Here is a 25973-nt window from a genome sequence, read left to right on the forward strand (position 1 = left end):
TAGGTCTCTGGACATTTCTCTAGAGTCAGTTTTCTCTTCAAACCTATAATGGCTCCCTCTTTTATGGTGTGTCTCTCTCCCTTTTTTTTCTCTCATCTATTCCTCCCCTGACTCTCCTCTCCTCCCCTTCTCTTTCTCCTAGCTCCCTCTCCACTCACTGTCCCCTCCTAATATGCTCAGATCTTGTCCCTTTCCCCTTCTGTGAGGGACCTTGTATGAATCTCTTAGGTTCCTTCTTGTATCCTAGTTTCTCTGGTGGTGTGAATTATAGGCTGGTGATCCTTTGCTCTATGTCTAAACCAGCATTGGTCCGACTCAGACCCCCTGAACATGGGTCTCGGTCAGAAGTCCTGGGCAGTCTAAGGGACATCTGACAGTGGAACCAGGATGTATTCCTGGTTCACAAAAGGACTTTGGGGAGCACATTCCCCATAGAGGGATACTCCTTTAACCTAGAGGCAGGAGGGAGGGCCTAGTCCCTACTCCAAATGACTTGACAGATTTTGTTGATCCCTCCTAAAAGGCATCACCCTCCCTGTGGAGTGGTGGTGGTGGTGGTGGGGATGGGAAGGGAGGGTGGCCGGGGGAGGGGGGAGCATGGGAGAGAGGGAGAGTGGGGATCAATATGTAAAATAAGAAAATAAAAGAAAAAAAAAAAAAGAATAGCTAAATAGCTCAGGGCATTCCTCCTACTGACCTTTTCACCCTGGCTACGTGCCATACCCTGCTCACATCCTGCCTACGGTCCTATATAAACTTCCCCCGAGAAAATAAAATTTGTCAGCTTGATCAGAATACTGTCTTTCTGTCCAGTCCTTCTTTCTTGTCCCCCATTCTCTCCTCACTGACTGTCCTGCAGGTAGGGGGAATAGATGAAAAGAGCAGCCATAAAACTCAACGAAATTGCCTTGGGATACAGCTCAGTGGTGGTAGCATGTCTGCCTAGTATGTGTGAGATACTGAGGTCAAGCCCTAGAACTGAGCAGGGTAAGAATCAATGAAATGAGTGTCTGAGCAAAAGCCTCAGTAATGTGAATATGTTGAATGTCTGCCCATCCCTTTTTGTAAATTTTAATTTTTTTGGTGTTGAGAATCTGATGGGAGATGTCATTCTATAAATATGTTTCTCTTACTGGTTAATGAATAAAGCACTGTTGGCCAATAGGAAAGCAAGACAGGAGGAACTAGGAGACAAGGAGGAGAGAGGAAGGAGTAAGGAGGAGTCAACATGGAGAGAGTGGAGAGAGCAGAACCGCCAGCCCCATCTCTCTGGCAAGATAAAACCACGTGGAAGTACTTAGATTAATAGAAATGGGTTAATAATTAAGACAGAGCTAGCCGATAAGAAATTAGTACCTGGCCAACAGCATTTATATCAAATACACAGTCTCTGTGTGTTAATTGGGGCTGACATGGCGGCGGGACAAGACCGGCAGGGAAAAACCTTACTCTAACAAGAATCCAACCCTAGCATCACTAAAGTGAGGCAAGTGCTCTACCACGGAGCCACTTTTGCAGCTGAATGTTATCATTTTTATTGGGAAAATTATTACCACAGATTTCAGCGAAACAAGTATATCTGTTTCTGTGAAGACGTAACAGGCTTTATGTTTCACTTTGCTTTTGGATGAACATTTCACAAAGGTAAAAGCCAGAAATCAACTCAGAAGGTAATTATGCTTTTAAGAGCATCTTTATTTAGAATTCTACCCACAATGTCTCTTACAACAGCTCAAATACCTACACCAGAGAAAGGACTATAAAGGGAAAATTAGTCATTTGAACTTTTGTTATTAAAGAAACAAACCCAGCCTCCTCTCCATCAGGTACAGTTCACACACACCAGGATCACTATTAAAATAAATAGATGGCTCATCAGACAAGCAGGGAATAATAGAAGTGTCAAAATGCTGAGGCTGGTTAATTTAAAAGCACAAACACATACAGATTGAACTCATTCTCTGGGAGTTACAGCTTAACTAAGACAAAATAATAAATTAGTGTTAAATAAGTGAAAAACAAATTATTTATAGAGCGTATCCTGAACAGGTTCCTCAGATCAGCCTCGGTAAAGATCAATAAACAGACCAAGTTACTTGTTTTAGTTTTCTTGATCCTACTAACTGCTCCAAGACTTCTCGTGAATGATCTATAAAAGAGAACAATCAATATATTAATTTATAATGACAAAAGATATTTAATATTTCATATGTAAATCAATATAAGCTGGGTGTGATAATGCATGCTTGTAATAATAGTACTTGGGAAGTATAGGTAAGAGAGTCAGGAATTTAAGGAGACCCACCTCATGAGATGCTGTCTTAGCATAAAGAAAAAGCAAAATCTAGGTGTGATGATGGCTATTACAAGGTTACTGGAAGAATTAAAAACAACATGAAATATAAAGCACAATGGGGCTGGTGAATGAATAGCCTGACCTCCTTTAAACTCACACTAGATGACATGCACTCCTCTGCACACAAACAAATAAATGTAATCTCTACATAGCCCTGTAGTCTTTGAACTTCCTATACAGACCTGGCTGGCCTCAAATTCAAACTGCTTGGTTCTGCCTCTGAAGTTTCAGAATTAAAGGTGTGTGCACCCAGTGTACTCTCTTAATTGTAAGCCTTGTAAGATAAAAAAAGCAAAGTATATACTTTCAGCTTATAAGAGCACAGGATATACTTGCCATTCTAAGAAGGGAGGAACAGTGACATTGTGAGGAAATACTACACTAAATAGGGACAAATTCCAAATGTTGTAGCTCCATGTCAGATGTCAGGACTTAGACGGCTCAATCTGTCTGGCATTATTGCCTAGAACTTACTTCTCTCTCTAGGGCTGGCTCCACTCCCTGTCTGCAGCTCTCCTTTGCAGATGTCTCAGGCTCTAGCACCTTTAACATCTTGGGTTCAACAATATAATCCAGGCTTAACTTCTACTTCACAAAATGGAGGCTAGTACTTTTTTTTTTTTTTTTTTTTTTTTTGCCTCTAAACTCAGTTTTTTTGGGGATAGTCCTTTATTTTGCCTCCATATGTATGCATACCCCCCATCCCCTGGGTTGTATTTTTTTTCTTAAATTTTCATTATCTTTAAGTGTTATGGTATTTATTTCATTTTTAAGCATTGAACAAAATTTTATTACACAAAGGTTGTCACATAATTGGATACTTCTCTACTTGCTATGGTATTTATTTTAAGCTGTTTGGGGCCAGTGAGATGGCTCCATGAGTAAATTTGCTTGTCACTGAGACTGGAAGTTTGATTCCAAAGCTCATATGGAAGAGGGAGAGAACTGACTCCAGCAAGTTACCTTCTGACTTCACGTCTACCATGGCAAGTGGACACATATACAAACAAATATTAAGCTTTTGCCTGAGAGTCATTTTTCTCATTGACTATAATTTTTTCCTGACTCGGTTTCTATTAAAAATAGAAATACCAGTTTGATTATTCCCAGATGATAACCAGAACGATATTTAAGGTAAAATTAGCAGAGATAAATTTATAACATGTTGTATATGCAAGCTATCCCTAGACAAACAGAAAAGCATATCAAGACAGAGCTACTTCTGCTAATAGCTGAAAACAAGAAACCTCTGGTCCACAGACTGTTCATTTCAAAGTTTGATGCCAGCCTACTTGCTCATGACTTTCAGATTTTAGAATCCATAGAACCTTATCAATTATAAAATAAGAAAGCATTAAAACAGGAAGCTGGAGAGATAGCTCAGTGGTTAAGAGTATTTGCTACTGAAAGGATAGAAAATATACAACCTAGCTTTCCCATGACCACTGGAAATTAGAAGTTTAAAAACACCCACCAGCATGTATTTGAAAACTATCCTAGCCATATGTAAAACTCAGAGAAAAGGGAAAACATGAAATGGTCCAGTCATGATGACCATGACCGATTTCTGAGAAATGTTGTTATCCACAACAACAGTCTGGTTTCTGGACATGGTTATGGACCATCCTGTCCACAAAGAAAATTAATAACTAAAAGATACGGGACTCATGACAAGAAGGGAAAACCAGAAAGAATGAGTGCTTCTGCCAATAGATATAGATAGCTCCCTGACTGGAGAGGACATTCTCCCTGCCCCCCCCCCCACATTATCTTAAGGACAAGGCCACTGAGCCCACTGGTCCTAGAGAAAGAAAACCCCCTAATCTTGCAGGTGCGCTAAACAATCCCACCTTGTAAAAACTGTATAGTCTATGAAATTTCTGTAACCTTGGAAGCCTTATTAACCATCTAAGTTTTGAACTGTCCTACAACCTTGCTTCCCTTGTTTTTAGGCCTACTGAAAATAACAGGAACTGCTATTCTAGCTTTGAAAACAAAATCAAACAAAAACCTAGCCTTGCTAGCTTTGATGTAAATCCTATAAAATCTGTCTCAATTCTGCACTAGGGGTCCTCAGTCCTCTATCCTTGCGTGGCGTATGGCAGTGGATCCCAACTTACTGGAATAAAATCATAAAATCCTCTTGCTAATTGCATCAAGAATGCTTCTCGTGAGTGATTTGGGTGTCACACCTTTCCTGAGTCACTCAAGTCTTTCACTACTCTTACAGAAAACTTGAGTTTACAACTGCCTGTACCTCCAGTTCCAGGGGATCCAGTGCCCTCTCCTGGTTCTGAGGGCACTGACATACATTTACACACACACACACACACACACACACACACACACACACACACACACACACAGTCTTTTTTTAAAAAAAAGTATTAAAGTGGGAAAGAGTTAGAAATTTAGAAATCAAAGCATTTCTTTTGAGATAGCTATGACTGGAGTATCAGTAAGAATTCTGAAGGTGTTTTTTATTTCACCTCGCCTATTAAGAATGACTCTTAAGTCCCCTTGAAGAGTGTAGTATGTCCTTGGAGCTTGAGAGCACTGTATGCTGTCCAGGAAGATGAAGAGAGGACCAAGGTTGAGAAATACCTATTCTTACTATTTAAGCACAGATTTTTCCCTTAGACAGAAGGGAACTGCTGTGGAGTTGTAACATCACATAGTAAACCTAGGTAGCAAATCCTTAATCTTTGATGGCTTCAAGAATGCAATCTGCTCCTTTGCCCCCAGGTCTAGAGTTCTGGACTAGCCTAGGCTTAACGATAATCATAACAATGATAATAATAATACACAAGAAAAGTAAGAGTTACTTTATAAGCACCTCTACTTATTTAATATATAAGCTAAGTACATACATAACTCAATGGCTAGACTGATTTTTTGTTGCTGTTGTATATGTAGTACATGTGTATAGGTGGACATGTGTGTAGAAGCCTAAGGTTGACATTGGGTGTCTTCCTGACTGCTCTCCACCTTACATATCTGATCCTGGAGGTCGCCATTTTAGCCAGTTTGGCCAGTCAGTTTCTTCCAGGGATTCCCTGTCTTTGCCTCCTGTGTGTGCATAAGGACTACAGGTGTAATCTGGGGAACCAACTCTGGGCCTCATTCTTGTGCAGCAAGAGCTTTACCTGCTGAGCTTATCTCCTCAGCTTTCAATGGATACACTTTTTGACATAGTGATATTTAAGATAGGGTGTTTTTAGCCTAGGATAGCCTAGAATTTACTACATAGCTCAGGTTAACCTTGAGTAAGAAGCCATCCATCCTACGTCAACTTTATGAGTGTTGGGATTACAGGATGATGCCTGAGTTAAATTGCTTCTCGCTCCCCCAGCACACCTAGACAGGGCTTCTCTATGTAGCACTGGCTATCCTGGAACTCACAAGATCCAGCTGCCTCTGCCTTCCAAGTCCTGGGGTTAAAGGTGTGCTCCACAGCTACCACCACACCCACCCTGGTGTTGCAGGATTATTTGATTATTCTGTGAACCCCAAGTTTGAGTTAATTAAATAAAACCCTGGGTCAAGAGGTGGAGCCAACAACTAGTTGACAGGAAGTACTCATAGACAGTTTGAGGAATCTGGGAAATACACAAATGCATAGGAAATAGTAGGGAGGGACTTTGAGTGGCAGTCTCTTTGAGTGGTTTGGGACTGTGGAAGAGACAATCTCTTGCTCTGTTGATAACTCCCAAGTCTTCATTGGTAAAATAGAATGATGTAAACTTAAGAGATGGTTCTGCCAGGCCTGAGCCTGAGCAGCAGGGCAGTGACCCTGAAGCTGCAGTCAGTAGCTGAAACAGTAGTATTCAAGTGCAGCCACTGTGCTGACGACAAAACAACACCTGGGTATTAAATTGTTCTTGATCTCTATTTCTACACCTTGAGTAAGCAACAGTCAACTGGTCATTTACCGTATTTTACAGATGTAATAAACTTGACATTTTTATTGTCGGCATAAAGTATCATCTTAACACTATGATCATGACCATTGTTGGCATCGTAGTCCTTATGTAGGTAACACTGAACCTTAATCCACCAGTTCCTGCTTTGAGATCGCAACAGGTCAGATAATCACCAGTAAAAGCCTATGAAGGAGGCACAGCACTGCATCATTTTACTGATTAGTACAATGAATAATGGAACTGAAGGGCTAAGGGATTTTCTCAAGGGTCTACAAGATTTAAATACAAGCAACCTGTCAGACTGACCTGTTATTAGGGGGCAGCCGTGGAAAAGAAGTATACATATCTGAGGACAGGCAGTCAGGACAGCTTCTACAGCCTTATCAGTTAGATTTATACAATATCCCATGTTAACCTCCTATGTAGAAAACAAAATGAAAGAAAAGAATTTTAAAACTAGATCTACAATAACAGCACGAAAAAGTTTGGAAAATAATTTTATATATATATAAAAAAAACAACAAAAAAACAAAACAAAACTAAAGTGACCATGGTAACACCATCTTGTCCTGCCTCTGCCTCCCAGTGCTGGGATTAAAGCACATGAGCTACCACAAACACACCTTAAAGCAACAACAACAACAACAAAAGACAAATGTCCATTTGGTGTGTTTGGCTTGCTGTATGTCTGTATGAAGTTGGATCTACTGGAACTTGAATTACAGACAATTGTGGGCTGCCGTGTAGGTGCTGGGGATTGAACCTGGGTCCTCTGGAAGAGCAACCAATGCTCTTAACCACTGAGCCATCTCTCCAGCCTTGGAACATAATTTTTTTTTTTTTTTAAAAAGGAGAAAAAAAAAAGTAGGATGAAAATCTGGGTATAGAATTATGGGGAGATTGAGGCAGGAAGACTGCTGCAAATTCTAGGCCAGTCCAGGCTCAAAATATAAAGGAAAAACAAAAATTCAAACAAACAAACAAACAAACAAAAACCTCTAAAAGATAAGAGGGCCAGAGAGGAAAGATGTCTCAGCAGACAGAGGCATGCCATGAGAACCTGAAGAAGTGAATTCTTCAGAATCAATGTAAACGTGGAAGGAAAGAACCAAACATTCCCTGACACCCTGCCTGCCAATAATCATATTTTTTTTCCTTGAGGATAAAATAAAGTTTAGTCTTTTCATAGATATTTAAAGATTACCTCTAATTGTTTGGCACATGGTCCACTAACAAGCGCAAGCACACCACTGTCAGACACCTGAGCAAAAGAGAAAAGGAATACCCTGTGATGGAGAAAGAGAATTTCTAAAGTGCATTGATAATGAAAAATAATTGCCTCCCATTCAGCAAACATGAATTTCAGTCATATATTCTTCCCATCTTTGTTACTTACAATAGTTAACAGAAATATGTAATTTCTAGTACAATTATTAACCACCTGTGTCCATGTAGCATGAAAGAAATTGACTCCTGGAGTTGTTTAACCAAGTGAGCTTGATGCCTCCTAACAAAGGACTACACTTTCTGTTTACTGAAAACACATCAAACATGACATAGGAGTGAATTTTGTTTAATCCTTTACAGGATTTTACAAGGGAAGAAGTAATTTCTCTGACCCCATAGTCCTAAGAACAGCAAGCAAAAGCACAACACATGTTGTCATACGTTATACACAGACACACATTGTTTTGAGTTAGGGACATGGAAGGATTACAAGGGAGAGATATACCTTATCCTGAGTCACGGCATAGAGTGGTTATGAGTAAGAAGTAAGGATTGTAGGTTGAGATCAAAGCTATGTGTTCACCTTAGCTTTTAGAAGTTGATTTACATGGAGAATACAAAGATTATGTTGTTTTTCTTAAAGGTAAATTATATTCAAACAAGCTGAATATACAGGTATATGCTATACCTGAATATACAGGTATAGCATATGATTAAGCTGGTTACAAGGTTGGGCAAATGTTCTATTTCTGAAGGCAAGCTACAAGAGGAATTCCAGAAAAAAATCATTCTCATACCACTTGTACCAAGAGACGGTAAAAAAAATTTCAATAATAACAATAGAACTAATTATGATATTCTGATTAGCCATAGAAAATAACTGAGACAGCACATAATTTGTGTCAAGTTTATATCTCATTTACCTGAGTAGCTGAAAAGTCAACACACTGCAAAACTGGGCAGTTTTTTCCTAATGCATGTAAGGACTTATCAGTAATACTTAAGCAGCCACCCAAATCAATGATCTTTAGCAGCTGGCAATTGAGCGCAAGAGCAAGGACTCCTTCATCAGTGACATTGCAGCACCCTTTCAAAGAAATTTCATGAAGGTCAGAACAGGATGAAGCTACAGCTTTTATTCCTAGGGAAAAACACAATTACGATCAGTGAACTATATGGTTATAAATCTGCATTACAAAATTAAAAACGCCCCAAAATTATCAGGATAGAATTTCTTCAAGCATCAGTTGGACAAAGACTTCCTCTCTGAGATATACATACAGGCAGGCTTACTGGAAGCCTGTAGGAACAGACACAGAGGCTGACTTTATAAAGGCAACTTCAGTCCTAAGCCCTTTTGTTCCTGATCTAATGTTGTTAGGTAACCTCTGTGGATGCATGTTAGACATACCTAACTTGACAAAAAATAGACTCCAGACTTGGCTCTAATAATTACCATACTAGGAACACAGGAACACAGTAAGATGCTATCTAAGTCCAATGATCAGAGTTTCCTTGCTTTATTTTAAACCAGCAATATGATTTATGCCCAACAAATGTAGTCATGTGATGCAATGCTTTACAGTACTTTTGTATTTTAAAAATCATTAGTTTTTTTTTTTTTTTTTTCCTGGAAAACTAGAATCAGTATTCTAGGTTACTTATATTTGGTTCAGAATAAACAACTTCTTATTTCCTTCAAATAAGGTCATTGTTTTGCATCATTATAAAATTGGCAAATGCTCGAGCCGGGTGATGGTGGCGTATGCCTTTGATCCCAGCACTTGGGAGGTAGAGGTAGGCAGATCTCTGTGAGTTCAAGACCAGCCTGGTCTACAAGAGCTAGTTCCAGGTCAGCCTCCAAAGCCACAGAGAAACTCTGTCTCAGAAAAACAAACAAACAGAAAACAAAAGAAAAATTGGCAAATGCTTTACCACTGGGCTATAGTGTGTGTGTGTGTGTGTGTGTGTGTGTGTGTGTGTGTGTGTGTGTGTGTGTGTTAAATGTGACTAAGAGGGGTTTCTTTTTTTTTCTTTCTTTCTTTTTTTTTTTTTCAGACAGGGTTTCTCTGTGTAACAGCTTTATCTTTCCTGGAACTAGCTATGTAGACCAGCGTGGCCTTAAACTCAAGAGATCTGCCTGCCTCTGCCTCCTGAGCACTGACTGGGATTAAAGGGGTATGCCACCACTGCCTGGCAGAAAGATTTTCATTTTAACAAACTGCAACTGTATGCTAGTCATTTTCAAAGTAGTCCATTCTACAACAGGCCGAGTACATCCAGGACAAGGTGTAGAAGCAAGGAAAGTAGATTTACGGAGGAAGCAGTTTTGTTAGTGGTGAGGGTTAGTGGGTGAATTCTTAGGGGTAAAAAGCCTAGATGAAGTCTTCTATTAGGTATTTCCAAGTTCAGAGACCAAGTAAGAAATTAGTTCTACTAACTTAGAGGCTTTTCTTGGTAGGCAAGGGCTATGGGGAGGGATAAAGAGTTTGCCATCATGCATCATCCTGTGTTCCTTTCTTTTTCTCTGGCCTGAACAGCACAATGGATGTAGACCTTCTGTAGCTATTTCTTTTATTTATATATTCATCTACCCCCTCTTCCTCTTTCTTTTCAGACAGGGACTCACTGGGCATTCCAGGCTGGCCTTGAACTCACAACAATCACCCCGCCTTAGCTTCTAGAATGCTGGAATTACAAATGTGAGTCACCAAGACTGGCTGGCTTCCTGTCTTAGACATGTTCTGCATGTTAACTAAAACTAAGGAAGGGCATTATAAAGGCTAGATACTCTGGGTTCTATGGCTCTAAAGAAGATTTGGCAATTAACATCTTTTCAGCAAAAGGATAAAAGGAATGGAGAGGCAAAGGGAAAGGAACAGGACAAATCCAAAGGATTAGCCCTGTTAGATACTTATTGTGGACTGAAGTTTCTGTTCCACCTGGTCCCGCAGTTGTTTTAGTCCCAAATAAACTGTTCGACCGATGGCTCAGACTTCTTACTGTCTAGCTCTCTCTTAATTATTAACCCATTTCTATTAATCTGTGTATCTTCACATGGCCTTGGTTTCCTGGTGATGGCCAGGCCTGTTGCTCTGCCAAGGTAGAGTGTCTTTCTAGAGACTCACTCTGTTTCTCTTCTCAGAATTCTCCTAGTCTAGTAGCTCTACCTATATTTCTTGCTTGGCTACATCCTGCCTGTCCGTTGGCCAAAATGGCTATTCATCAACCAATAAGAGAAACATACCCCATCGCCTATGAAGATATACTTATTTTTCTAGTGATATTGAAATAGGCTTTTGTTAAAACTACTTTTATTAAGGACTACCTAAGGCTGGAGAGATGGTTCAGAGGTAAAAAGCACTGTCTGCTCTTCCAGAGGTCCTGAGTTCAATTCCCAGCAACCATATGGTGGCTCACAACCATCTGTAATGAGATTTGGTGCCCTCTTCTGGCCTGTAGAGATACATGTATGCAGAATAAATAAATAAATCTTAAAAAATATATATTCACTCCGACTGACAAGGCAACTAAAAGCAGGATGCAAGCCTGACATCTTTGCCCTTGTTTTATATCTATAACTTTTACTTTTGAGGGAGATAACATGGGTGATATAGTTCAGCCAGGGACTCTATCTGGTTTTGATTGCATACGCATCTTCCCCGTACAATAATGCACTTGGCAGCTCAGCTCCTTCACCTACATTCTGTGCACAAATGTGTCTAGCAACCTCAGAAAATTTTAAGACTCTCACCTCCGTGGGGCTCAACTCTGAAAAATACTACAGACCCTCTCCAAGACCCCTGTAACAAGTGTGTTTCCAGTGTATCCAGGTACAAAGAATAGAGGGGTTAATTCAGGATGCAGTGGTTTGCTGTACATCACCATAAGGCAAAATTGTGTCCTTCAGTAAACTTTCATGGAGAATACCCTACTTACCATTTTGTGCCTATGCATAATTGGGCACAGAAGGGAAATTATGGGAAGGGACATGCACAGTAGAAAAAAATCAACATATGACTTAATCTAGCAATCAAAACAGAAAACCGCCTAAACGACACCTCTTGGTAATCAGCCCTTGTTCAGATTCAACTGATGCAAAAAACACTACTCTTATCTGAAATGGGTAAGAGATCGTTTATTCTAGAGCCTGATATGAATGATCATGGCCCTTAACACTGCTTCAGGTTATCCTCAGCTTCACATTCCAAATTAACAGTTTCATGGTATTTTTTTTTAATAGTAACATAACTAAGAAAATCCTGAATTAGGGCACTTTTAAAGTGCATCGGTGGACACATTACGCAGGTGGGTTATGGAACGGGGGCACCAAAACATGGAAATCATACCTAGCCTCAGATGCTGCCTGTTGGCACTCTCAGCTTTTGGATTGGTGGAAACAAGGAGTTTGTTTTTACATTCCAAAGGATTTATCTTTACACACGGAGGAGGGCCATACATGTCTGTTAAGAGGGCTAAAAGTAATTGTAATTTGACTCTGGACATACAACATTACAACTTTGGACAATCACTGAAGTTCTAATCAGTTCATAAGTGTTTCAGAAGGTTCAGTGCAAGGTGTGGCTCTTTCCAGAACTTTCCCTTACAACTTTATAAAAAGAAACTCCAGGCTGTAGCTTGGGTCCCTTAAATACTCTTGAGTGGTCCATAGTCAACCCTGAGATTATATCTTTCTATAATCTGCACTTTGGCCCCATTATTAATAAAATTATCATACTTCTTTTGCAAGTCTGTGTGAGTCATCCCCCCCTTTACTTCTTTGACTAAGAGGCCAAGAACTAGAAACACTTGGCTCTGACATACTTAAAGCAGTGACTGAAAGTACATGATAATTGCCCTAAACCTGTAGCCATCTTTGATTTAAAGCAGAGTCAAATCTCAGAGGGCAAACTATTTGAGAATAGGAGAATTACTCATGAAGGTGAGGCTTCACTCTGTAGTAGGAGTATCATGTTGTAGGAAACAGATTGGTTCCCTTTGTTACCTTGTGGTACCAGAGCAGAACTGGCCAGTAACAGGTGAAACCTTATCTTGATCAGGACTACTTAATTAGGCATATGTCTTGCTATCTTACCCTACATCTTTCTCTACTTAAGCCCAAAGCTTGTGTCAGAACCCCCAAAGATGAACTTGGGATCACTGGACCTCTTTATTTGCTCCTCTTTCCAATGTACAGTGATCAAATCTACTTTCTCTGGTTGTCATCATTACTCATTTCCTTCATTGGTAATTTGGCTTGGGTGGCAGAGTCTAGATTTCTGGGGCTGCTAGAGCTGGGCTACTGACCTCAAATTCCAAATGTATTGGGGTAAAAGTTGTATTACCAAAATAACTGCTAAATGTATAACCAAAGCAACTACTGTGTTCTGTCAAAACAAATGTTTCAAGGTCCCCTAACCTACACCTAACAATGACACTATTGTGGTTTTTATCTTTATAAATACTGCATCTCTGAACATCTGGTTGAGAATTCTTTGTGACAAGAGACAGCTCTGGCTTAAATAGAGGACTCTTATTTGGCCTTCTACTAGTGATGGTTTGTAACGTTTTCACATATTCCTGAGTTTTGTGAGCCACAGTGACAAATTATTGAATCCTGAGGAAAGTTGATGGGTTGAGACCTAGAAACCACCAAAGTGTGAATTTGAGAGTCTTTATTTAGCTGGAGAGAAATAGTCCCACAGAGCAGAGCAGCCTCAAATGCATTTTAGGGGGAGCTTTTAAAGTAGAAAAAAAAAAATCACAGAAAAACAAAATTCTAGTTGCCAGCTGCAGGGGGAGTAAAGCATGAAAGCAAGCAGTTTAACAGAAGCCAAAAACATGCAATTAGCTGGGGCTTTTGATTCTGAGTTTCTAGAACAGGGCTGTTTACTTTCCCTTGGGACTTTCCACTGCAGGGACAGGAAAGGGTAGAGTCAGTTAAACCAAACATGGCTCCAGCTGAGACAACATGGAGGAACCTTCGCCCTGTCACAAGGAATAAGTTGCAGAAATTCTGTATAGCTGATTAGTCAGAAGTACCAACAGGAGGCCAGGTCTTGAGGTCCGGCATATGAACTGGAGACAGTCTTGCAAAGCAGACTTAGCTGTGGGCTGTGATACTAACTCCAAGTAGATAATGGCAGAACTGAAATGGTAAGAAGTACAACTGGGGCTAGCAAGATGGCTCAGTAAGCAAAGGTCCATGCTGTCAAATCCCTGGGATCCACATGGTGGGAACAAAGAACCAACTCCCCAAAGCTCTGCTCTGACCTCCACAGGGAGGTACACAGCCAGGAAATAACGATGCTAGAACGACCCAGCTGGTATATGGAGAGTAAGATAATTGCTTCCTATACAGAAACATACTTATTTATATCAGAATGGCTGTGCTTTTTTCCAGGGCTCTTTTTTAGTGTGTGTGTGTGTGTTTTTTTTAAACATTTAAAAACATTTGTTTAAAGGATTGTAAGTATCCCAAGAGGGAAACCAAAATGATTGGGAAATACAATCAACTAGCCTGCCTGCCTGCCTGCCTTCCTTCCTTCCTTTCCGTTGAGACAGTCTCATAACAGAGCCCAAGTAGCCAGGAACTTCAGGTCCTCCTGCCTCAGACTTCTGAGTGTTGGGATTACAGGTGTGTACTACCATATCCAGCTAAGTACTTCTTTATTATACTAAAAGAGAAAAAAGTTCAAATCCTGAACTGAAAAATTATCTATACTAGAAAAGGAAAAAAAAAAAAAAAATCAACAACAACAACAAAAATTAACCAAATATAAAAATCCACTATTTCATATAATTACTCTGAGAAAATAGTTTGGATATAAAACATGTACTGCACAGTCATTTTTAAATTTTATAAGTACAGGTGTTTTTCCTGAATGTTTGTCTGTGCAGCATGTGTATGTGGTACCCAAAGAGTGGAGAAGAAGGTATCGGATCCTATGGAGCTGATGCTACAGCCATGTGGGTGCTGGAACTGAACCTGGTTCCTTTATAAGAGCAGCAAGTGCTCTTAACTGCAGAGTCACCCCCCTAGCCAGTCAGGGATATGTAGTGAGATCCTACCATAACAAGCAATAAACAAACAAATAACAAGCAAAGTGCCTTTACCACGATGGAGGTTGAGGCAAGAGGATTAGTAAGAGTTCCAGGTTAAACTGGTCTACAAAGTGAATACCAAGCTGGCCAACAGAAACATACTAAGACCCAACCCTAAAAACCAAAACAATGGTTTTCGTTTTCATTTTGTGACAGTTTCATTGTATTCCAGGTTGACCTCAAACTGGCTATGTAGCTCAGGCCGGCCTTAAATTCTTGATCCTCCTGCTTCTACCTCCCAATATAATATACCCCACAGGCTTTTGTTATCACACCTGGCTAACAACAAAAACCTAAACCTAAATCTTAACCAAATATCACCTGCCCATGTCTTACTATACAGGCAAATGTTTAAAATATTGCAGTATTATTTCAAATATGTTTAAAATATAAGGCAGGGACTTAACATGTTTCTTAAATGGTTATCAACAAGAATTCTATTTGCATTTTTTCCTTCTTACTCTGATTTCTTTTTTTAGTCTGAATAGCTTTACTGATAATTTATACATACATACATACATATTTTAACTTCATATGCTCTTGCTGTGTAGGCACAGACTAGCCTGAAACACACTATGTAGACCCTCAAATTTGCAATGATCTTCTTTTCTCTGCCTTTCTGAGCTCATATTCTCTATCTCTCTTTTTTTAAAAAAATTAATTAACATACAAAATAATGTTTCATTTTAACGTTTTTATACACATATACCCGCGTACCTCGCTCACATTCTTCTCTAACTTCTCCTCTGCCCTTATATTCTTTTCTAAGGTATTTTTCTTCTTTGCTCCAAAGTTATATCAGGTACTAAGTAGAGGCCTGCTCATGTACTCAGTGATCATAAACATACCTTCTGAAGTTATGCTATTTCTATGTTCTCTGGAGGATTTTAGATTTAGTGCCTTCAGTTTTCTGCATTTACACAGGTGCTGGAGAGCCAAGTCTGAGATGTCACAGCTCCTCAGATCTAGTCTTTGGACTTCAGGATGTAACACCTGTAACAAATACATGATTTTGAAAAAAAAAATTAATTAAAAAAAAAAAAGACTTTTGCAACTCTAAGCTATCTCTCTAGCCCCCAAATTAAGTTTTCTGTAAGCATGTATTCCATAGTTACTGATTTGGTGGTTTTAACAGGTGGTTGATGAGAAATATAGCCAAGAATGTAGATGTTAATCCATGTAGAGAAGATGAAACAGGAAAAACAAACAAACAACAAAAACAAGTTATTTCTAGCTGTAATTGCAACATTCAGTGCTTAAAGGCTTCAACACTGAAATAGCTGATGCAGAGAAAGGTCCCTGAAGACCACAGTATTGGTTATCTTCTACTGGCATCTCTGACTCACTCAAATGGACCTGTGCTTCTAAGACCAGATCCTTTGAAACATTCTCAGTCAGATGACCTAATGCTAGGCAGTTTGTACCTGGAGTATAACCAATCCCTTTAGGATACATACCTCTCCTTTACTGTCATTGAGAAACCTAAACAATTGCTCTAGCATTGCGAGCTCTTAGTTGAGTGAAAAAAATCCCAATTTTGGAGGTCACATAGCTGAGCAATATAAGGTAGACAACACCACTAACTTTGAGAAAAATAACACCTCTGCCTATGGGTTGTATTAACAGTCACCTAGACTACAATGCAGGGACTCCTCAAGTATTGCCGCTAACAAATGTCTGATGGGTGAGTGGAATAGAAAGCAACACTTGACATCTGTCTCCAGATTATGTCTGTCTCCTTTATTATCTTCATCTTTGGGTTAAATCTTACTATATGTACACATTCTGAACACCAGAAATGCAGGGTTAACTTGACTTAAGAGTTGTCTAGTCTTTTCTCAGATCCACTTAGGGTTAAAGATGCCTACCAGGCACCATGATTAGAAATCCAAGATCACAAAAGGAATAGAAAGAGGTGATACCTGAGATCCTGGAAGATCTTTGTCTATTCCCGGAAAATATATTTATCAGCCCCTCTACCCTCTCATTATCCCTTGCAGGTGAGAAGTTGATTTGTGAGCAAAGCTCCCACTTCTTCATTCTCTAGCCACTGAACACATTTTTGTGTTCTAACATTTGTATCTCAGATACTAGATATTACAGACAAGGTATTTAGTTACAGGGTACTAGCCCTGGCTGGCCTGTTGCTCTCTACATAGACAGGCAGGCCTTGAGCTCATCTTGAACCATCTGCTTCTGCCTTCTTAATGCTGGGATTAAAGGCCTGTACCACCATGACTGGGCCTAGTATTACTTCTTTTAAGATGTTTTTCAGTCTTTTGTTTAAAAATAATTATTACTATTATTATTATTATTATTATTATTATTATTATTAGTGTGTGTGTTTTGTGTGTGTATGTCACAGTACATGTGTAGAGGTCAGAGGACAACTCTGGAGAGTCAATTCTCTCTTTCAACTGTAGGTTGAACTCAGTCCTGAATTCAGGTCATTGGGCTTACCAGTCAAGTATTTTCCCCACTGAACCCCAGCCTCTTTTTTGATTTTCTGAAACACTCTTATGTAACTCAGGCTAACCTCAAAGTCACTATTTAGACAAGACTGGCCTTGAATTACTGATCTTCTTGCCTCAGCCTCCCAAATACTGGGATTATAAGTAAACACCACCATGCCTTTTCATTGTTTTGAGGCAGGGTCTCTATATAGCCCTGGCTATCCTGGAACTCATTATCTAGACCAGACAGACCTGAAAAATCACAGAGATCTGCCTGCATGCTGGTATTAAAGGTGCAAGCCATCATGTCTCTCCTCACCATGCTCACCATGCCTTTTTAAGTTGAATAAAGGTGAATAAGGAGGCATGGCATTGGATCCCTAGGAACTAGAGTTACAGGTAGTTTACAAGGCTTCTGCTGTGGATGTTGGGTACTTAACTCTGGACCTCTACAAAAGTAGAAAGCACTTTTAATTACTGAGCCATCTCTCCATTCCCTTGTTTCCTCCTCCTCCTTCTTTTTGAGACATACTGGCCTAGAATCCACTATGTAGCCCAGGCTGACTGGAAACTCATGGCAAATCTCCTGTTTCTGACTCCCGAGTATTGGGATTACACACATAATCTACTATGTCCAACTGTCTTTCATTGTTTGGAGTAGTTAGTACATGCCCATTGTTTTGGGGAGCTACTGTTCAGCGTTTCCTTGAGGCCAATAAATAATGGCCCAATTTCTAAGCAGGCAGATCTCTATGAGTTCAAGGCCATCCAGGACAGTGAGACCCTGTCTCAGAAGCAGCAACAACAATTAAAAAGGTTTTCATATATACTTAAGTGTAGGAAGGATGGGGATGGGAGAAGAAGAAAAGCAAGGAGAGGATGATAGAAGATAGTATACATCCAAGGGTGGGTACTGGCTTCTCAAGTCAGAGTCCTATTTTAAAATGACTAACAATCTTAACTATATGCTCTTTGTTGTTGTTGTTGTTCAAAAAGTCTGAAATTAAATCTAAACAATGAAGCATAATTTTATAGTTACACATTCTTACCTCATTTATATTGGAATCTGTTATCCGGCCCCGAGTGCTCATTATTTTAATCAATCTATCTTTGATGTTGGGAGGCAAATATTTAATATCTGAGATATATCTGGAAATATTGACTATTAGGCACCGAAGACATCTGAAATACAAACACAATATAGTAGATTACACTGTATCTGAACTGGTAACTGACACCAATTTGCTTGTCAGCAGTTAGTCCTTTCATAAAACAGTATTTTTATTAACAGTTACAATTTTAGCTTGACAAGATTTATAATCACTGCCTATTTAAAGTTATATATGTTATGGCATTTTCCTTTACCACTTACCCTCTGTATACCCGTTGTCAATATGCATTTTAAATTTTTGCTTTGAAACAGAGTCTCAAGTAGCCTATGCGTGCCTCTAACCCACTATTCTGTAGCACAGGATGACCTGGAACTCCTGGTCCTCCTGCCTTACAATTAGAATTCTAAGATAACAGGCATGCTGCCACCATACTTGCCTTTACTAAAACACATTTTAAGGAGAGCATGGTAGTGTATGCCTGTAATATAGCAACTGGGAAGTGGGAGGAGATCAAGATTCACAGCTGTCCTCAGTGAGTTGGAGACTAACCTGAGCTACATCAGACTCTGGCTCAAAAAAGCAAAACCAGGACTGGAGAGATAGTTCATCCTTTAAAAGCACTGGCTGCTTTTCCAGAGGACCTGGGTTTGAGTCCCAGAATGCATATGACAGCTTATTGTAATTATAGTTCTGGGAGGGATCTTCTGTAGCATGAATACTAAAAACCCAGTGAAGATCAGAAAAGCAAAGTAGTCTGTCAATAGCTCCTACCTCTACCAAGTCTGAAAATGGAGAGACCCTGTCTCCCTGTGACTCAGAACTGAATCTCACATGAGACCCTTTGTTTCTTCTTATATACTGCTCTAATGCTGGGGTTAAAGGCATGAGCTCTGTTAATCTTTCAGACTGATTCACTCTCGTGTAGCCCTGGGTGGTCTTGGACTCACGGAGATCCATCTGCCTCTGTCTCCTGAGTCCTAGGATTAAAGATGTGCACCACCACTGCCTGGCCTCTATGGCTAGCTTGTTTGGCTAACTTTGTATTCTGATCCCCAGGCAAGCTTTATTAAGTCATAAACACTATATCACAACAATGTTATGCCATCTTCTGGCAACCATAGACATCAGCTATGCATGTGGTGTACTGACATACATACATACATACATACAGAGCACCCAACCCATACATATAAAATAGAACAATTTTCAATAAATGTATGTGGGCAATGAATAACTAGAGAAAAAACTATAATTACAAAGATCCTGTGGAGAGTACAAATCAGTTACCTGCATATTCAATTATGAAACCAGGTAACCGCTAAGAGACCCTGATGCAGTTGAGGACAAGGTAACCAAGATTTCATAATGGCACATTGACTATTTCAGGATGAATGCACTTGATAAATACAGCTTGCAGGAAGGGCTCTCTGACCTATCTTTCCCTACACTAGCAAACCACATAAATCTCTTCAAGCAGGATGCCTTTCCTGAACCTTAACCCTAGAGACTGGACAGTATAGTTGCCAAAGGCCATACAAACTTCATACCCCTCCTTAATAGTTGCCACTGTCAGCTCTAGAGTTTATGCCTAGCTCAGACCTCTCTGTCCTGCTATTCCTTCACACAATATTGCTCTTTGTCAGAAATGTGCTAAAGCCTTTTACTTTGGCTATTTCTCTGAAAGAATAAAGAATCTTTAGAATGGGTGGAGGATTTCTTTAGCCTCTTTTAAAACAATGTGACCAACATGTCTTGTAGCTTCAAATTCCAGCTGATAAACTCATACCTGTTTCAAGTGATCACAAAATCTTCCTACAAATACCACTATATATACAGAATTTTAATTCACGAGTGATAATGATCATATACCTGTTATCATTTTTTAGTGCACTATTTTTTTTCATTCTTCTTTTGGATATTTCCATCCTCCCCTTTCTGCCGTTATCCAACCCCTGTTAGTGTCATATATTAATCTATGTGTGTACAGACATGGCCTTTCTCCCCCATGCTTGTACACACAATCCCACACGAACATATAAAAGGGGTATGTGAGAGAAGGTAGGATCATTTCCTAGAACAGCATCCCAGTATATTTACTTCTCAATATCTCCTTGATACTGGTTTTTGGAGACAGGGTTTTTTTCTGTGTAGCTCTGGAGTTTGTTCTGGAACTCACTCTGTAGACCAGGCTGGCCTCAAACTCAGAGATCTGCCTTCCTCTGCCTCCTAAGTACTGGTGTTAAAGGCCTGAATCACTATTGCTTGGTTAATATGTAAAATATGCATTCTCAAAAATGTTTAACACAGTAATTTATGTGTAAGTGTCAGCATGAATATATGTGTGTCATGGTACACAGGTGAAATCCGAGACCATGCTACCACAATCACTCTCTTGTTTCACTGTGTGGCTCCTAGGAATTGAATTGGCTTGGAGACATGCATCTTTATTCACCCAGCCATCTCTCCAGTCCTTGATATTTTCATTTTTTTCTTTTGAGTTGTGATATTAATCTAAATTATACATACATACAAACATACATACACACACACACACACACACACACACCTCCCCCCAAAATATTTCTTCCTATTTGCTTTACTTTGCAAAGGTATTTTTTTGCTTTTGTTCTTTTGTAAATTTCATGCAGTCCTACATGACAATTCCTGGATCTATTTCTCTGAGTTATTGCACTCATATTCAGATGGTCTATTCATATGTCTATGCTTTCCTCTAGCAGTTTCAGAGTTTTGGGTCTTATATTAAGGCCTCTCTGATCCACTCTAAGTTGATTCTTATACGGGAAGATAGGGGTATAGTTTTATTTTTCTAAATGCTTTCCCAGAATCAGCTGCCAAAAAGACTATCTTTTTTTTTTTTTTTCTAATGTATATATTTGGCACTGTGTTAGTCAATGTTCTATTACTGTGAAGACATACCATGACCAAAGCAACTCTTCTAAAGAAAGCATTTAATAGGGACTTGCGTACAGTTTTAGAGGTTTAATTCATTATCATGGTGGCATGCAGGCAGTTGCTGGAGCGGTAGCTGGGAGCTACATCCTGACCCATAGGTAGAATGAGAGAGTGTCACTAGGCCTGGCTTGGGCTTTTGAAATCTCAAAGTCCAGCCCTCAGTGACACACTTCCTCCAACAAGATCACAACTTCTCATCCTAATCTTATTCACACTACCACATTCTACTCCCAGCCCCTAAAGGCTTGTAGCTATATCATAATGTAAAAATGCATTCAGTCTAACTTCACAAGTCCCCATAGTTTATCACAGTTTCAACACTGTTTAAAAGTCCCAAGTTCAAAGTATCTTCTGAGACGCATGGCAGTCTCTTAACTGTTAACTCCTCTGTAAAATCAAAATCAAAAGGCAGATCAGAAACCTCCAACAATGGCACAAAACATACATTACCATTCCAAAAGGGAGGAAAGAGAGCATAGCAAGGAAATACTGGAACAACTCAAGACCAAAACCAGCAGGGCAAACTCCAAATTCAGCTTCATTGACTGCAGCATATTTGTTTCTCGGTACACAGGTTTCCTTGGCAGGTATCCCACAAATCTGTCATTTGTCCCATAACATACTGGGGTCTCCAAGACAATCCAGGCTTCGTCTTCAGTTTCACACAATGACCTTTCTGGGCCTCTATAGAGGGACACCCCTGGCATTAGTGGCTTGCCTTAGCCACAGAGGGAGATTCCATAACCTCTTTCTTGTATCCTTGACTCTAAAGTTGGAAGCAAGTGCTCGAAGCTGCCAAGTTCTTCTGCTTGCTAGGGCTAGAACATGGCTACTTCACTGACATTTGCATGGGCTTTCTGTTGTTGATGCTTTCTTCACTGCTTAAGCGTTCCTTTAATTCTTTTTCATAAGTTGGGATGCTTGACTGGGTGGGGTCAGCATTCTCTTTTAGCATTCTCTTTATCCTATTTAGCACCAGGCTTTTCTTTATACTTTCTTATCTGCTTGAACACTGTGTTCTGCTTGGTCCTTTTTCATTATAGATGTGCATATAAAATGATTACTAATAACCACATAACATAGTCAATACTACTAGGCTGTCTTGAAATCTCTTCTGTCAAAACGATTCAATTTAGCCTCAGACAGATTTTTTTCTAGACAAGGGCCACATTCTTTGCCGAAGTATCCTAAGAATGATCTCTAGACCACTTACTAATGTCCTTTCCCTCCAAAACGTCTTACTGGGCACCCCACAGTTCAAACTACCCTCAATGTTCCACTAGGAGTAAGCCCAGTAAGCACCACTTAACACGTCCAATCACTTTTTTTAGCTCAAAATCCCAAAGTCTTCCGTATTTCTGCAAGAAACAGCATAGCCAGGCCTGTCTGGTAATACCCCACTCTCTGACACCAAAATTTTTATTAGTCAGTGTCTATTGCAGTGGTAAAATATCATGACCAAAAAGCAAGTTGGGGAGGAAAGGGTTTATTGGCTTACACTGCAGCATTGCTGTGCAACACTGAAAGAAGTCAGGATAGGAACTCAAACAGGGCAGGATCCTTGAGGCAGGAGCAGCTTGCTCAAGCCACGTTCTTATACAACCCTGGACCAGCAGCCCAGGGATGGCACCACCTATCATGAGCTGGACCGCCTGCCATTGATCAATAAATGAGAAAATGCTTTATAGGAGGTATTTCCTCAGCTGAAGCTCCTTCCTCTGGTGACTCAAGTTTGTGTCAAGTTGAGAAACAAAATTTACCCAGTACAGTAAGGGTTCTCTAAAGGAACAGAACTTATACATGGAATTTATTAGAATGGCTATAGGGTGTGGTTCAGCGAGACCAACAATGATTGTCTATCAAGAGAAATCCACGAATCAGTAGTTGTTCATTCCATGAGGGTGGATGTTTCAGCTGGTCTTCAGTACATGCTGGAATCCTGAAGAAGGCTCTAATGCCAGTGAAGGAACAGACTTGCTAGCAAGAGCAAGCACAAGAGCAATCAGCAGGCAAAAAGAGACCCAGCTTCCTTCTTCCATGCCCTTTATATATGCTATAAGCAGAAGGCATGGTGACTTAATTCTTCTCTTTCCACAGTGCCTCTATTTAAAGACCATTGCTAGATGCCAGATCTAAAGGGTTCTCTTAGGTAGTGCTAGTTAAAGAAAGGAGCAGAAGGCAGGATGTGAACCAAGCTGTTTCTTGCATAGGCAGTCTCAACTGCTGGACTTCTGTGCTTTTTTGGCATAGCTGAATGCTACTCTGACATGAGATCCTCACTTTGTTACAAGTCAGAAACAACTAGTTCCAGGCTGTAGCTCCTTCCCAAAGGGTTACAAACTAATGACCTAATGACAAAATAATAGACCTTTATTTTACATAAGGAACAATATCCAGTAATCACAATGCAAATCATGTGCTCATCCTTTTGTTTTAGTTCCAAGTTTCTAGTAATTTTTCTGGAATGTTACTTTATCTCCTTTCCACTAGTGTTTGAAGTTCTGTTCCACATAGTCAAGTGTGTCAATGCATATTTGTAATCCCAACACTCTGAGGGAACAGGCAGGAAGGATCTGAAGTTCAGGGTCATCCTCTGCTACATAGTGAGTCTGAGGCCAGGCTGGGCTACATGTGACCCTGTCCTCAAAAAGCCATAAGCAAAAAGCACAAGCTGGTGGTAATAACTGAAGCCTGTAATCTCAGTATTTGAGAGGCTATGACAGAAGGTGGTGGTTCACACTTTCCATCCCAGAACTCGGGAGGCAGAGGCAAGCAGATCTCTGTGAGTTCGAGGCCAGCCTGGTCTACAAGAGCTAGTTCCAGGGCAGGCTCCAAAGCCACAGAGAATCCCTGTCTCAAAAAAAACAATACAAAACAAAATTCAAAGTCAGCTTCATATGTGTAGGCCATACTGGCCTACATGAGATCTTGTCTCAAAACAAAAGGGTTGGGTAATTGATTTGGTATTCCCCTTATCTAGTACCCAGGAGGCCTAGGTAAACCAGGTAGAGTAGTGCATGCCTTTAATCTCAGCATTCAGGAAACGGAAGAAGAATTACCAAAAGTTTAAAGTTATCTTTGGGTACAGTGTGCTCGAGGCCAGCATGGGCTACATGAGATTGTGTGTGTGTGTGTGGGGGGGGGTAAGGGGGATAGCAACAAAGAAATTCAGAAAGAACACTGGAAACTAGGCAGTAAATAACATTTGCTCATGAAATGTTAGATCCATCAGTGGAACCAAAGTAGTCTGTCTTTGCAGCTTCCATTTTTTGTTTTGTTTTGACAGGGTTTCTCTGTGTAACAGCTAGCTGTTCTGGAACTAGCCCTACAGACCAGGTTGGCCTCTAACTCACAGAGACCAACCTGCCTCTGCCTCCCTAGTGCTGGGATTAAAGGTGTAACTTCCACTATTAAACCATTACTGTTTTTTCTTAGATTTCTTTTCTTTTCCTTTCCTTTTTTTTTTTTTTTTTTTTTTTTTAATAAATAGGGACAATAACACTGAAGCCTGCCTCTAACACGCTAGATAACTGTGGCGGGCCTTGAACTTTTGATCCCCTTCATCTCTCAAGTGGTGTTCGCCACCAGCAGGCCCAGTGTGTTCCTGAGGGCTTTACAAAAGTTAAGCTGATTCTCACAAAGATTCCCTGAGACTGGCACTACTATTACACGAATTTTCAAATGTTTATTTATTTGCTTTAGGGGGGGCAGTGTCTCACATCATAGCCCCCGCTATCCCCGAATTCGAGGGGACCGTCTTGTTTCCGTTTCCAGAGGGCTGGGATCGAAGGCGTCAACTACTGAATTTTAGGAAGCGCTGCTGCCCTGAGAGCGAGTATGTTACTGCCCACGGCCCCAAGATGGCGAGCCGCGCCCGCACTTCCTGAGGTCTGTCCAGCCCGGCTAGCGCTTTTGTTCTGCCTCCCTCGGGGCCCGGCCATCGGGAGCAGCCGCCGCCGCTCCGCGGTGATGGGAACCCGCGGAGGGAAGGGGCTGGGAGCTGGCGCGGCCGGACGGAGGTGCCGGGCAGACGCGAGGGGGGCGGGCCGGGGCGGACTCACAGTTCCAGGAGTTGACCGACCAGCAGCGACGAAGGCATCGCGGCCGCCGTCGGAAGCTTGAACCGCAGCGGCGGGGCTCCACAGCCGGCTTCCGGCCGCGCAGGACGCGGAAGCCCGAATGACATCACATGGAGTCGGGCCTGGGGGTTGGCCACACTCGGAGCAGGGGCGGAGCTTCTGAGAGCTGCGCGAAACGTCCCCTGGGACTTGTAGTTCTTCCTGCCCGCGGTTGCTTGGTCTTGCTCCTCCTGCTGTCCAGGCAAAGGCTGTTGGCAACTCACTCACTGCTTTTGCTAGTGGGATGCCGGGCTACATGATAGACACCGAGACTCTATAGTATGTTTCTTTTTTGAGTCTGGTAAACAAGGAAAACTATAAATATATATATATATATACATATATATACATATATACATACATACATACATACATATATATATATAATATTGTGATATTGGGGCTTGAATCCAGTGCACAATGCAGACTAGCCAACATGTTTATTAAAAACTGAACGAGGGCACAGGATTGGGTTGCGAGCACATTTCCCTTAGACAGGGAAAAGGACAATTAGAATTAGACCCCAGGAGGAACTACTTCAATGGGAGCACCAATCCTGTGTGTACCGGTATAGAGTTCAGAATAATGCTGCTATGAACGTAATGGGGCAAATGTCTTTGTGGTGCGAGTATGCCTCCTTTGGGTATATGCCCCAAAATAGTATTTTTTGGTCTTGTGGTAGATTGGTTCCCAATTTTTTGAGAAAT

At 40.6% G+C, this 25973-nt stretch overlaps 1 protein-coding gene across 1 annotated transcript; it reads right to left on the minus strand.

The window, feature by feature from the left end:
- Positions 1-1674: 1674 nt before the first annotated feature.
- Positions 1675-25334, minus strand: LOC127215560 (protein AMN1 homolog). Its single transcript, XM_051175968.1, has 7 exons — positions 25210-25334; positions 18113-18245; positions 15459-15603; positions 8430-8647; positions 7484-7540; positions 6586-6697; positions 1675-2149 (listed from the first exon to the last, which is right to left on the minus strand). The coding sequence occupies exons 1-7, from the start codon at positions 25332-25334 to the stop codon at positions 2076-2078; spliced, it is 864 nt and encodes a 287-aa protein (XP_051031925.1). The 3' UTR covers positions 1675-2075.
- Positions 25335-25973: the final 639 nt, after the last annotated feature.

The sequence above is a fragment of the Phodopus roborovskii genome, unplaced genomic scaffold (assembly GCF_943737965.1).
Source record: "Phodopus roborovskii unplaced genomic scaffold, PHOROB, whole genome shotgun sequence".
Taxonomy (NCBI): Eukaryota; Metazoa; Chordata; class Mammalia; order Rodentia; family Cricetidae; genus Phodopus; species Phodopus roborovskii.

Coding starts and splice junctions, on each gene's coding strand:
- LOC127215560 (XM_051175968.1), bottom strand. CDS start 25,334: ATGTCATTCGGGCTTCCGCGTCCTGCGCGGCCGGAAGCCGGCTGTGGA. Junction 7,541..8,429: donor TTGACTTTTCAGCTACTCAG/GTAAATGAGATA, acceptor TCTTTTGCTCAG/GTGTCTGACAGTGGTGTGCT. Junction 2,150..6,585: donor CGGCTGCCCCCTAATAACAG/GTCAGTCTGACA, acceptor TCTCTTTTATAG/ATCATTCACGAGAAGTCTTG.